Source organism: Cebus imitator, unplaced genomic scaffold, assembly GCF_001604975.1.
Source record: "Cebus imitator isolate Cc_AM_T3 unplaced genomic scaffold, Cebus_imitator-1.0 Scaffold52, whole genome shotgun sequence".
Taxonomy (NCBI): Eukaryota; Metazoa; Chordata; class Mammalia; order Primates; family Cebidae; genus Cebus; species Cebus imitator.
Genome location: NW_016107367.1, coordinates 3,252,802 through 3,265,773, shown reverse-complemented (window position 1 = coordinate 3,265,773; position 12,972 = coordinate 3,252,802). Strand labels below are relative to the sequence as shown.

Genomic DNA, 12,972 nt, shown 5'->3' with positions numbered 1-12,972 from the left:
CAAATGACAGTGTGGTTCTCTCTAGACGGAGGCAGGTCTGTGGCTGGTCTGTAGTAAGGAAAATGTCGGCCTTCCTAAATAAATAAATAAATAAATAAATAAATAAATAAATTTGGGTGAGGTCTTCCTCAAAAAAAAAAAAAAAAGGAAAATGTCGAGTGGTAGCCTTTGTGTCCATTTTTACTGACAACCAAAACATACCTGAGAACTGTCCCAGGAAGCTTGGCCAGGGACAAGCTTGGCACCCTGACCCACACCCCCAGTCAGCCCTGGGACCCGCAGTACCTGCCATGGTCCCCAAAGGCCAAGTGTCTGCCACTAAGAACAGGCATTCCTGAGGCTGGGTTTCTTGAAGCCACAGGCCCCCAAAAGCCAGGTGAGCCCACCCAACCAGGGAAGAGCTTGGTAACTCTAGGGAGTGAAATCACATTGGCCTTCCATGAGGAGCGCTGTGTTCATTTTTGGGGGCTGGAACCAGTCACATCCCCCTCCTCTGTTAGGAGGAGGCAGCCCAGGCACACAGTGGCACTTGTGGAGCACTGGCGTAACCTGACTGAAGCCAGGGCTGATGGGCACAGTGTAGGCACTGAGCATGTTGTTCTCTGGTGTGAAGTCACACTGCCCTACTGTGGTTGCTTTTCAGACAAGTGATGGAGCAGCACCAGCAGCAGCGTCAGGAATCTCTAGAAAGAAGAACCTCGGCCACAGGTGAGAGCCCTCCTCCTCCAGGGCCAACTCCCATGCTGGTGCCAGCGGCAGCACCTCCACATAGATGAGGCCAGGGGCACATGGGGCGCTCTGTGAGTAGCCGAGGGGAGCTTACATTTCCAAGTGTGACCACCACTTCAGATGTTGGAGGGCAGCAAGAGAGCAGAGGCTTGGGGGTCCGCTCAGCCAGGTCTGGCCCCTGCCAACCAACCTTCTCTGGAGTGGATATTAAGTGAGCGCTTCCCGTGTCTCAGGCACTGTGCTAAGGGCTGGGGACACAACCACAACGACAGCTGCGGTTCCTGCCCTCAAGGAACCCACTGCCCCGTCAGGGAGACAACAAACCCACCCTTATGTTATGTGAGGTGCAGGTGCTGAAGGCCCAGCCTGGATCAGGAAGACTTCCCATGGGAGGCCCTGCCATGCGTCCAGCTTGGACATTCCATGGAGCTTAGCACATTGAAGGAGAAGGACAAGGGTTTTCCAGAAATTGTGTTCACAGATAGGCAAAGGGCTTGATAATTTACCAAGTGCTTTCATGTCCTTTGTCTTGTTTAATTTTCTCAAACACTTTATGAAGTGAGCAGATGATTATTACACTGTTTACTGATGAGAAACCCGAGCTCCTGCTGGTTACAGGAGCACTCTGCCCATGAGATACTGACGCTGTCACCCCACCGAGCTGTCACAGGCCTCCTGCCCCCAGCCACTCTTCATTTCTCATGCAGGTCTGACGCTGTTATCATGTCCCTTCCCCATCACTCTTGGAATGGCCCGTGCCCACCCTCTCTCCCTCTAGTGCCTCAAGCATTTCCCATCCTTCTCCTTCCTCACACTCGCTTCCCCCCGCACCTAACTGAACCCCTGCTCTCTAGTCATGTGCCACCAGTCACTTCTGTAAGGAAGTCTTCCATGAACCTCTGGCCAGGCTGCAGCCCTTCTGCGTATGCCAACATGGCGCCGTGTGCCTGCCCTTGGTAGCACGTGTCAGCTTGCCACAGTCTGCCATCTGCATGCACCTGTGTGATGCTTTGCCTGTTCCTCACAGGCTGTGAGCACCATGAGCAGAGAGCTTGAGGCTGGTTCTCCTCAGCACCGCACTTAGCATTGTATCCTGACCCACACCCCCAATCGGCCCTGGGACCCGCAATACCTGTCATGGTCCCCAAAGGCCAAGTGTCTGTCACAGTTGGACCTTGGTGACCAGCTTCTGCCTAGGGGGTGCTAGGTGCTTAGAAGTAGTAGAGAAGACAAAAAGCACAAACTGTGTAGCCAGAGAGCTTCCTCTCCCCCTGGAAAAACGTGATTGCAGCAAGAGGAAATTGCCTGGGCTCAAGAAATGTTAAGCAAATGCAGGACACTGTGAATCCAGCCAGGCCCCGGAGTGCCAAGGACACCAGAATAGGGAATAATTGTGCCAGGGCCAAGTTCATCCCGCTGGGGCTTCCTGGATGAAGCAGGCCCGGAGCTGTTCCTCATCCCTCTGAGGAGCAGCCTGCCCTCTGTCCTTCCTCTGGGGAACCTGAGCTGAGAGCAGCAGACTTAGCCCCCAGCTGGGTGCTGGAGCTGGCTGAGCCTCACTGTTGCCTTTCAGGGCCCATCCTCCCACCGGGGCATCCCTCATCTGCAGCCAGTGCCCCCATCTCATGTAGTGGGCCTCCACCGCCACCCCCACCCCCTGTCCCACCTCCACCCACGGGGGCTACCCCACCTCCCCCACCCCCGCTGCCAGCCGGAGGAGCCCAGGGGGCCAGCCATGACGAGAGCTCCATGTCAGGACTGGCTGCTGCCATAGCTGGGGCCAAGCTGAGAAGAGTCCAACGGGTAAGAGTTCCTGTGCACGGGGAGGAATGGGACGGGGGGACCCTGACGCCATCTGCAGAGCACTTGTGTTCCTTCCCCCATCTTCGAGACACTGAGCAAACTGCTTCCCAGCCCAAAGCTAGCTTGGCCACTTGTTCTCACACAAGAATACTCATGGGACAGCACTTTGAAATTATAAGGTGCTTTAGTTAGCCATTGAGCCTCACGTTGACCTTCATACATGGGGCAAGAATATGTCCCCTTTGTAGATGAGGAAATTGAAGCATGAAGAGCTCGAGTAATTTGCTCCAGTCACACCATTTATAAGTTTTAGATTTTGGACTCAAGCCTGGGTCTCCTGAATCTAAGTCCATTGCCCTTTCCACTGTAGGAAGCTGTATTGTGGAAACAGGTCCACCCGGCTGTTAACTTCCCTAACCCCGGCTCATATGTTCTGGAACTGTGCTTGTAAGAATAGCTCTGATACAGACCTTTGGCTTACATTTTGTTTCCTTCCCACAGAATAGTCTCTTCTCCCCTCCTTCCCCCCATGTGTGGTGTCTGGTCTTGGCAAAGACACCGACCATCAGCCTGCAGGCCTGGGGAGTGTCTGCGACCTGCATGACCTGGGCTGGTCCTTGTCCTTCTCTCGATTTTGGTGTTCTCCCCATGGTGTTGGGGAATCATGGACTAGATGGCCCCTGAGGTGCCTTGCAGCACTGCCGTTGTAGGATTCACACGCACACGGTTTCCTGCATCCCCTCACGTAGGTGCTGCCTCCTGTTCTGCCATCAGCAGCAGAGTCTAAAATGTGGCCTCCTCTTCCCTCAGCCAGAAGATGCATCTGGAGGCTCTAGTCCCAGTGGGACCTCAAAGTCCGATGCCAACCGGGCAAGCAGCGGGGGTGGCGGAGGAGGCCTCATGGAGGAAATGAACAAACTGCTGGCCAAGAGGTGGGTCTCTGCACCTCCCGAGACTTGGTGTGCCTAGCAGGCAGCTCCTGGCCCCAGCACCGTATGGAGAACCCTTGTTTGACCCCAGAATCCTTCATTCCCTGGGTTTAGCCAAGCAGGGGGAACTGTTACTTACGTTTTCCCTTCCCAAGGGTTTAGTCTGAAGCAGCAAGACCATGGGAGTCCTCTACACTCCAAAGCCTTCATTTTAGCTCAGCAAGTATTTTCTGAAGCGTCTACCATGTACCAGCCCTGTCCTGAGCAGAGATAAATTTGGAGATAATTTCAGAGATAAATGTGAGTGGAAAAACGTCCCTGCTCCTAAGATCCTAACAGAAATAAGATGTGGCCACAGTGCTTGGGTTTGCAGAGGACACTCTAGTGATTGTATGGCGAAGGTGTCCCGTCCTCCAGGGTTCATTATGGAGGGCTCGGGAAAAGGAGTTATGAAGGGCAGGAGCCCAGAAGGCATTGCTCTGAGCAACGGAGTGAGCACAGTTCCATCCGCATCCTGGCCTCTAGGGCCTAGGACCTCATCGTGTGTGTCTGCTTGCTGCAGCAGGTGTCACTGCAGCCTGCCATTGTTGCTCTCTGCTGTTCTTCAGCTGAAACCCAGGCAGGTAGGGAGATCATCCAGGTCTTTCTCAAAAGAGATGCAAAGCTTGGATTTTATTTTTAAATATGACTTGGCATCAGGAATGTGCTCACTTTGGACTACCAATGTCGTGGCTTACTGAGGCACCAGAGGGCACAGGAGCAGGCCTCACCAGCCAGAATACAGAAAGCTGCGCCAGGGGCCCTGCTCCCTTGGTAACCCCGCCCCCACCCCCCTCCCCCACCCCCGCCGCTTTGTTGCCCTCTCCTGGCCCTCCTGGCTGCCTTCCAATTGGCTGACACAAGTGAGAACTCTGTGTATGCCCAGAGTTTTCACACTGCAGCCCTAGTTCCTCTCATAACCTTCCCATGGCTCCATGAGGATGAAGCAAGATGACAGAGGCCCACAGGTGCAGGCAGCTGGTGTGGTGCTTCATGGCAGGGGCACAGCCTGGGTTTCCTGCCAAGGGCTTCTTTGTATGCATCACAGATGGCAGGCAAGGGAGGCTCCACATGTGTCAAAGAGCAGCAAGGTGGATCTGCAGCATGGGCTTCTCCCAAGCCTCCACTGGGCCTGGGCGTATGTAAATTGCCAAGACAGGAGGCAGGCTTCTGAGCAATTTCCTGTGATAGTAAGTCCAGGTGTGCAGGGCTGACAGTGGTCACACAGAGGCACATGGCTGCATGGATGAGAGAGCCGGGAGGGCTCGCCGAAGGATGAGGACTCCTGTGCAGCAAGAGGGACAGTGGGCGGAGTTAAGGTACCTGGGAAGGCTGGTGAGCTGGGTGTGGAGGAAATGGACCGGGAGTCAGGCTGGGAGAGGGAGCCTCGTGGTGCAGGGCATCGGGTTCCATCTCAGAGGCGAGGATAGGCTGCAGAGAGTAGAAGTCATTTTGGAAAAGAAAATATCAGTGCTTTCCCTAAGTCCTAGACCAGGCTGAGGGAAAGCACCCTTTCTGAGAACAGGAAAAGGCTGATATTGCCCAGAGCCAGTGAGATGCCAGATGCTGGTGGGAGGGTCCAGGCCCTCCCAAGAACATGCTTTGCATAGCTCAGCAGAGATCAATCAGATTGCCCTTTGAAATCCACTTTAGTGATGGCTACTGGGTGAAGCTGATGATGAGAGTGCCCTTGCCCTTGCAAAGTTTCTTTTAATGCAGGCTCTTGTCTCCTGCTCTGAGGGCATGCAGTTGAGTGTCTCTCGCAGCAGGGGAGGACAGGAGGGAAATGATATGGACGGAGAGCTCCTGTTCAGCAGCACTTTCTCCCACCTATACTCCACTCGAGTGGGTGGCTTGGTCAGCTTTCTGTTTCTAGGAGATGGGGTGCTGGCTGCTGGGGAGTGGATGGTGATGGTGGGTAGGCCAGTTACAAGACTCTGAGAGTCCAGGAAGAGATGATGGGGGCTTGCAGGAAGGTGTTGAAAGTGAAGACAGAAAAAAAGGTTCAGAGGTAGAACTGACCAGGCTGACTGTTAAAAGAAGCTGGTGGCAGGGATGATTCCCTGGTTACTGGGCTGAGGAACAAGGGGGGCAGACCTGTGCTGAGATGAGAGCTAAAGAAGGGGCCTCTGCTGCAGCTGAGGAGGCTGCCGGGTGGGCCCATCACAGACAGGTGACAGCCTGGCCACGGCCCCTCACCACACCTCAAACCAGCTCAATGCTTGATGGGCAGCTCATCTCAAGTTTAAGAGCCACAGAAACCTATCTCTGGGGAACACTGAGGGTCTGCCTGTGTAGACGTGGGAGGTCAGCAGATACCACTGAGGCCAAAAAAATACGGGTGAGGTTTTAGAATATATGAAACAGGGATTCATAGCAGGGGATGTGTGTGAACCAACTCAAGGACATCACGTGAGCTATTTCAAGGCTCCTCTTAGCATTTCCAGGCCCTGAGTGGCATCTTAGATTCTAGATTGGAGAGGGCGTGGCTGGGTTAACTGAATCCAAGACAGGAGGGCCTTAGGGTGACATAGAAAGTGTCCAGTGTCCTGACCTGTGGGACAGACTGCAGCCCGGAGAGGCACCTGTCTGTCCCGTGTGGCCGGGCCTTCAGTGTCCTGGGAACAGAGCACAACTGCCTCCTCCACCCCGTGGATGGTACAGCTGCTGCCAGTACAGCCAAACAGACACAGGGTCTCACCCTCTCCGCCTAGGCCAGTTTCATATCCCAGGCCATGAGCACACAGAGGGCCTGGACACTCACCCGGGCCTGGCTCCTCACCAGACTGGGCCTGGACAAGCCTCCTCCTTCACGCCGTCATTTTCCTGCACAGGTTTACCTGAAGACTGGGGTGAGTCTGTCAGGGAGGAGGCAGAAGAGTTCTGGAACAGTGAGAGAACCTGAGAGGCTGATCTGTATCTTCCCCTTGTCTGTGCCTAGGAGAAAAGCAGCCTCCCAGTCAGACAAGCCAACTGAGAAGAAGGAAGATGAAAGCCAAATGGTGAGGAAGCAGCCCTCAGCCCTCAGGCTTCCCACTGAGATCAGTGCATCAGCAGGGAGGCTCCCCGGTCACAGTCGAGGCCTTTGGGACGTGCATGGGATGGGTGGGATGGTCGCTTCATCAGGTGATTCACAGAAGGGTCTCTGCAGCACTTGCCCCTGCGCCACCCTGGCCCCAGCAGCAGGCCTGCCCTCACTGAACACCCCCGACCAGACGCTGCTCACCCTTGGAGCTGCAGCCCAGCAGGGGAGAAACCCGGGGCCCTGGCACCACACCGCCGGGCTACCTTGCCAGCCAAGGAACCCCGGGGAGCACAGACCAGCCAGGGCCTCATCAGGGGACTGGGACTCCAAGATTACACTGCAGTAGGGCCTATCTGCTAGAAGCTCAGAGAGGTGTTTATTTTCAGATTATTTCTGTTTCTAAAGACCCCTCTTCCAGCAGGAGCTTCAGGTAAGCTGTGGTAAAGAAGCCCTGGACTCTTGGCTCTTGTCCTTAGCAAGCCACCCAGAGCCAGCCTAGCTGCCAGAGCTCCCAGCAGCTGCTTCCACTTAGGGCAGCGAATTCTCTTTTTCTCTCTGTTAAGCTTTTCCTATAAAAAGATTCCTACTGACAAGGCTAACTTTAGCCTTAGCTACAAATGGCATAAAGTGCAGAATGATAGAGGGAATGCAACTGCCAGGGACCGGAGCAGGCTTCCTGCCCTTTCTTCCCATCAGTCAGGGCCATGCTGGCGTGACCTCAGGGCTCTGTCCTTCCTGGCTCATCCGTGCCTCTTAGCCCCGTCCCACACTCCTGCACTCAGGCCCTGGGTGCATATGGGTCCCTTTGCCTGACCCACCAGCACCCACTCAGCCTGCATTTCTCTACGTAAGCCTTACTCCTTAAAAAACAGCCTCCCTCCGCCTCCCCTCCAAAAAAAAAAGTTAAAAAAGGCCGGGCACAGTGACTCACGCCTGTAATCCCAGCACTTTGGGAGGCTGAGGCGGGTGGATTACCTGAGGTCAGGAGTTCAAGACCAGTCTGACCAACATGGTGAAACCCTGTCTCAAAAAAAAAAAAGAAGTAAAAAAAGCCTCGCAGCCTGGTACAGTGATTCACACCTGTACTCCCAGAACTTTGGGAGGCCAAGGCAGGCGGATCACGAGGTCGAGAGATCGAGACCATCCTGGCCAACATGGTGAAACCCCATCTCTACTAAAAATACAAATATTAGCTGGGTGTGGTGGTGTTTGCCTGTAGTCCCAGCTACTCGGGAGGCTGAGGCAGGAGAATCACTTGAACCTGGGAGGCGGAGGCTGCAGTAAGCCAAGATTGCGCCACTGCACTCCAGCCTGGTGACAGAGCAAGACTCTGTCCAAAAAAAAAAAAAGAGAAAATAAATCTGATATTTTACTGACTCTAATGTCACCCTGTATAGCTTTCATCTGGGCCCCCACACGTGTGTGTTGATTGACATAATCTGTTCTCCAGATATCTTTAAAATGAGGATGCCTGAGGACCTTATCCCAACACCTACAGCCTGGTACCTGCTTTTGCCCTCGACCAGAGCCTCCCAGGACTTATTCACCCCACAGATAACGCAGGGCATTCCTGATAGGTGCTACGCCTCTTCTTGTGTGGGGACGTGGTGAGCAGAGGAGACAAAGCAAAGACCTCTGCCCACGGTGACAAGGGCAGAGGCTCTTTGCTTGGGATCAGAGTTACACGTCAGGTTGGGTGGCTGCCCATCAGCAGCTCAAATGCTGTGCATTCTGCTTCATCAAATAAGAGGATTACCCTTACTACTTAACAAGTGGCATGTTCTTGATGCTGAAAATCATCCTGATGCACATGCCATGCACAGCGAGTGTTGGGTGTTCCCACTGTTGGATGAACACATCCACTATTCGAGCGTTGCCACAGACCTGTTACAGGGGCAGCTATGTGTGTGCCGCATGGGGGAGTAGGTCCCTCCTCGGGGTGCTTGCAAGAAGTCAGCAAGTTGACACACAGGAGGCATCTGGCCCATGGGGCTCAGGGCTTGGAGTATTGAGGGCCAGAAAGGAGTTCCGCACTCCTCTGCAAAGATCCTGGAGCTCCCTGCAGGCTTCCCCTTCCCCAGCTTTGTCCACAGGCTGGATTCACTCCCCACTGAGATTTTGGGTTTTCAGTTTTAAACATTTAATGTTTTGCTAATTATAAAAGTATGTGTTCACTGGGAACATGTGGAAAACTGAGGTTTTATAGAGTGCCCAGTGGTGTCCTGCCCCGGCCCCAAGCAGCCTTCCTAAACAGACTCCCTTCTTCTCCATTTTAGGAAGATCCTAGTACCTCCCCCTCTCCAGGGACCCGAGCAGCCAGCCAGCCACCTAACTCCTCAGGTGAGAGGGCGCCCCCGCCCCCGACTTCATGTATGAAGCAAACAGGGCAAGGGGGCATGTGAGGCATGAGGTCTCAAGAGTTGGGGGAGCACCCTTCAAAGAGGACTCTCTGATCCAGGCTCTTCAGTATGCCTGAGCAGAGGGCCAGGCCACGGGGAAGCCCAGTTCTTATGAGTCCCCCAGAGCGTCCCCCAGGAGCCCATGTGGGAGCATAGGAAGTGCTAGAGCAGAGTCACCGTGATGGGTCCCCAGGGTGGCCTGCGCGGCACCTTGCTTCCCACCAGGACCCTGAGTCCCGCATGAGGGAAGGCACTTGCCTGACGGCACATAGCCAGGGTGGGGGTTTGTGTCTAGGGCTCCTGAGTGCAGGCAGGGGCCAGTGGTCTTAAGAGGCTCAGTGTCAGGACTCGTGTCTCCAGTGAAACACCAGCTGGTGACCAGCGTTACAGAGATGGCAGTGGATCTTGCTCCACTGAAACGCAGCCCCTTCCCTGGCTCAGGTTTCTCCCTGTCTGAGCTGTGGCAGGTGGGAAGGAGGAAGGAGAGAATGATGTGACAAGGGCAGAATTTCTCTACATAAGCCTTAAGAGGAAGTGGGAGGAAGACCCCAGGGTTGGTTGTTCATTCAACAGACATTGGGGCAACACCTGCTCTGTGCCAGGCCTGTGCTCATGAGCATGGCAGGGAGAGGCAGGAGCGTCAGGCTGCCCAAGCTGGGCAGGGGAGGCGCTTGCCAGCTGTTCATGTGTCTCTCTGGGGCATGCTCAGGTTGAGTGTCACCTCCCTCTGAGACTGTACGCCATGTCCTCTCCTCCTAGGACTTTGCCTGGCATGTCGATTTGCCAGGATGCATAGGTTCTTGGCTGATGAACATGAACAATGCCCCTGCCCTGTTTGCTTCTTACAGCAGTCCAGTGAGTGGGCTATGTGTTTCCATCTGTGCGACAAGTAGTTTGCTCAAGGCCACACACCTGGGACGTGTCCGTGGCCCCAGGTCTAGTGCCTGCAGGCCCAGCACCTGTCCCAGAAGGTGGCTTTGAGGAAAACTACCTCAGTCCCACAGTTTGTCTGCAGGGTACCACAGCTCAGCTCGAGGCCAGGCAGCTTCCCCACTACCCCTAGAGATTTTGTGTTCTGCCTCTGTTCATCCTGCAAAGTCAGCAAATTCAACTTAATGCAACAAATCTTTTGGAGTAGAATGAAATATAATCCAATACCAGTTACCTTGAAAAAGAAAACACAAGCCAGCTGAATGGGACAGAGCCAGGCACAGCATGGGGGCCAGCTAAGGAGCCCGTCAACAGCAGGTGCTAGGCCTCGGGGCCTGGCTACTACACAGCTCATGGGAGCAAGGCTGCTTTGGGAGTGTCCTGGGAGGTCCTGCCTGCTTGCCCCGCGGCTCTGTTCGATGAGTCGCTTACCAGGCAGGCCCACGTTCCAAAGAGACCTGACCACAGTGAAAGGATTCAGAACGAGGTCACAGGTCAGGGTCAACCAGGTCAAGGGAACAGGAGCTTGAGTCCTGGAGTAGGGGAGACACAGAGTGACAGTGGTGCCATCTAAAGCCCTCAAGGGGCTGGCCTAGGCCATGGGGGACTGAGAACAAGAAGCCAGGTTTTGGCTCGGCTCAAATCAGACCTTCCTGCCATGGGGCTCTGCACCCTCGGCATTGGGGAGAGCTTCCTTTTGGGCGTTGAGGGGATTGGGGTGGCTACTGAGTCCTCTCAGCTCTGAGGTTCTTCATCCATGAACTGAATTGACAGAGTCTGGCCGGAAACCCTGGGAGCGGAGCAACTCGGTGGAGAAGCCTGTATCCTCGATTCTGTCCAGGTGAGCGGCCCGGAAAACCTGAGCAGTGAGGCTGGGGGGGCAGAGGTGGGTGCTGGCGCCGATTCACATGTCTGTTTCATTCCATGCTGTAGAACCCCGTCTGTGGCAAAGAGCCCCGAAGCTAAGAGCCCCCTTCAGTTGCAGCCTCACTCTAGGTACCAAACAACCCTCCTGCTCACGGGTTCTCCAGGGTTGGGGCTCCTCTGTCCCCTGTCCTGTGACTAACACCTTGTACCCTGTCTCATGTCTTGGCGTTTAACAGCTTGCTCTGGGAAGGTGATCTGTTTTTTCAGACCCAGGACCTCGGGGTCCTGTCAGTCAGCTCCTCCTCCTCCCTCTGAGGGAGAGACCGAGGCCTGGGGAGGGCAGTGACCTGTCTGCAGATCCAGTGCAGGGGGCTGACTTGGAGTCCCAGCTCTGGACTCACTACTTGTGACAGTGAGCACGTTAGGGGACCTCTCCAAGCCTGTTTCCCCACACACACACAAAACAGGTCTGTGAATCCCTGCTGCACAGCACAGTAGTGGGGACAGCCGTACAAACAACAGCTGGACGTGGCCGCACTCAACAGCTCAGCTAGTCCTAGGACTGGCCCTGAGCCCCACACCCTCTCATCTAGCCCAGAGTCCTTCCTCTGCGTCCAGCACAGAGCCAGTTTCCCCCAGACATGCTGACCACATTTCCCAAACCAAAAGCTGGCGTGACAACACGATAGAATATTTGGAACTGAGGTTGCCCAAAAAGGCGCAGGCAGCCACGTCGTATCTGGAGGCCCACGTGGCCTGAATATGAATCCCTCTAGAACCTGCATCAACAAATGTCTCCATTACCACCAGAAATTGAAGGGAAACCACCCTTGTCACAGAGCAGGAGGCATTGAAACTGGCCTTGCAGAGCGAAACAGGTGACGAGCCAAGCAAGCCTTGGCCTGTCCCTGGCAGGAATGGCCAAGACCAGGGCAGGGGGACAGAGATGAGGAAGCCTTAGCGGTCAGCTGGGGTTTGTCAAAGGCTTGTGGCCAGCCAGGCCGTGTGCTGGGGACAGTCCCCAGGCCTGCAAAGGTCACATGCGAACAAGGCCCCTGTGGTCCTGCGGGGTGCTCTAGCAAGGGCGGGGGCCACATGGTGGAAGGGACAGGGTGCTTTGTGGAGTAGGGCAGGGCAGGCCTCTGTTGGGAGCTGGCATTTCATTGACCTGGACGAGGAGGAGCCTGCTGTGCGGAGATCATGGGGACAGCCTTCCAAGCTGAAGGAAGGGTAAGTGCCAGGGCCCTGAGCCTGCAGCCACCTCGCACCGCACCTCGGAGCAGACAGCAGGCCATGGGGCATGGGAACGGGAAGGATGAGGAAGAGGGTGTGAGGGAGCGTGGAGTTAGAAGTTTGCATTGGATTCATGTGCAGGGCTCCAGTCAGGGAGCTTGAGGCACAGAATGCCATGATGGGGGCTGGGAAGGGGAAGGCAACCAGAGTGGGCGAAGCGAGGGCCCTGGAGCAGACACAGCAGCTGGGGAGCCTGCCTTGCTCCTGGTCATGATCTGCTGATGGAGTGAAGGCGGGCTGCAGTGTTCTGAGGGGCCAAGGGTCGCTCACTGGGCAGGAGCATTGTCAAGGCCATTCATGCTTGGAATAGGGTCTGTCTTCAGCTCTAAGACAAACCTGTTTTCTAATTTCTAGATGGCTCCAAAGGGAGCATACACCACCACCACCACCCCTCTAGTGCGTCCCATTGCTTAGGAAGCCTGCTGTGTGTATCACTGGGTGGCTGTCAGGGGTGCAGATGGAGAGGGCCCAGGCCTGGCGAGGTGGAGCAGTCAGCCCAGTTTTCCCAGCAGTTTTATCTGGAACCCACAGGAGAGGCCTGAAGGACCCAGGGGACTCTGGCTGGATGTGTTTGCCTATCAGGACCCAGAATTACTGACAGACCTGTTTAGGGCTAGGCTTGGCCTCTTTCTTGAGCTCATTCGGAGGGGTGTGAGAACACTTTATTCTTCATCCTTATTCTCCCTAGCTGTGGGCAACACTGGTCCTCAGTGTCACCAGATGGTCCTCATTTGTGCCCATGACCCCTCAGCAGTCAAGGCTGGCCCTGCCAGAAAAATGTGTATGTGCCCATGGTCATAGCCACAGGCTGAGGCCACATATACTTCACGCCTCCATCCTCTCCATGTGGGAGGGAACTTGGGTCCCAGCAGTGTGTCCTTCAGCACCAAATCATGTTTAAAAGACCAGGTAGATGGGCATTTTGCCAAGATCTTCCAGGGAAAATGCACGTATGAGA

General features: G+C 55.0%; 1 protein-coding gene across 4 annotated transcripts in view; it reads left to right on the top strand.

Moving 5' to 3' along the window:
- EVL (Enah/Vasp-like) overlaps window positions 1-12,972 on the top strand; it is a 183,734-nt gene that overhangs the window by 165,934 nt on the left and 4,828 nt on the right. For all 4 annotated transcript variants that reach the window (XM_017528134.2, XM_017528131.2, XM_017528133.2 and 1 more), the window contains exons 5-11: window positions 644-708; window positions 2,303-2,532; window positions 3,343-3,464; window positions 6,442-6,502; window positions 8,802-8,865; window positions 10,629-10,695; window positions 10,788-10,850. In XM_017528134.2, the coding sequence (XP_017383623.1) occupies window positions 644-708; window positions 2,303-2,532; window positions 3,343-3,464; window positions 6,442-6,502; window positions 8,802-8,865; window positions 10,629-10,695; window positions 10,788-10,850 (672 nt within the window). The remainder of the gene's footprint in view (window positions 1-643; window positions 709-2,302; window positions 2,533-3,342; window positions 3,465-6,441; window positions 6,503-8,801; window positions 8,866-10,628; window positions 10,696-10,787; window positions 10,851-12,972) is intronic.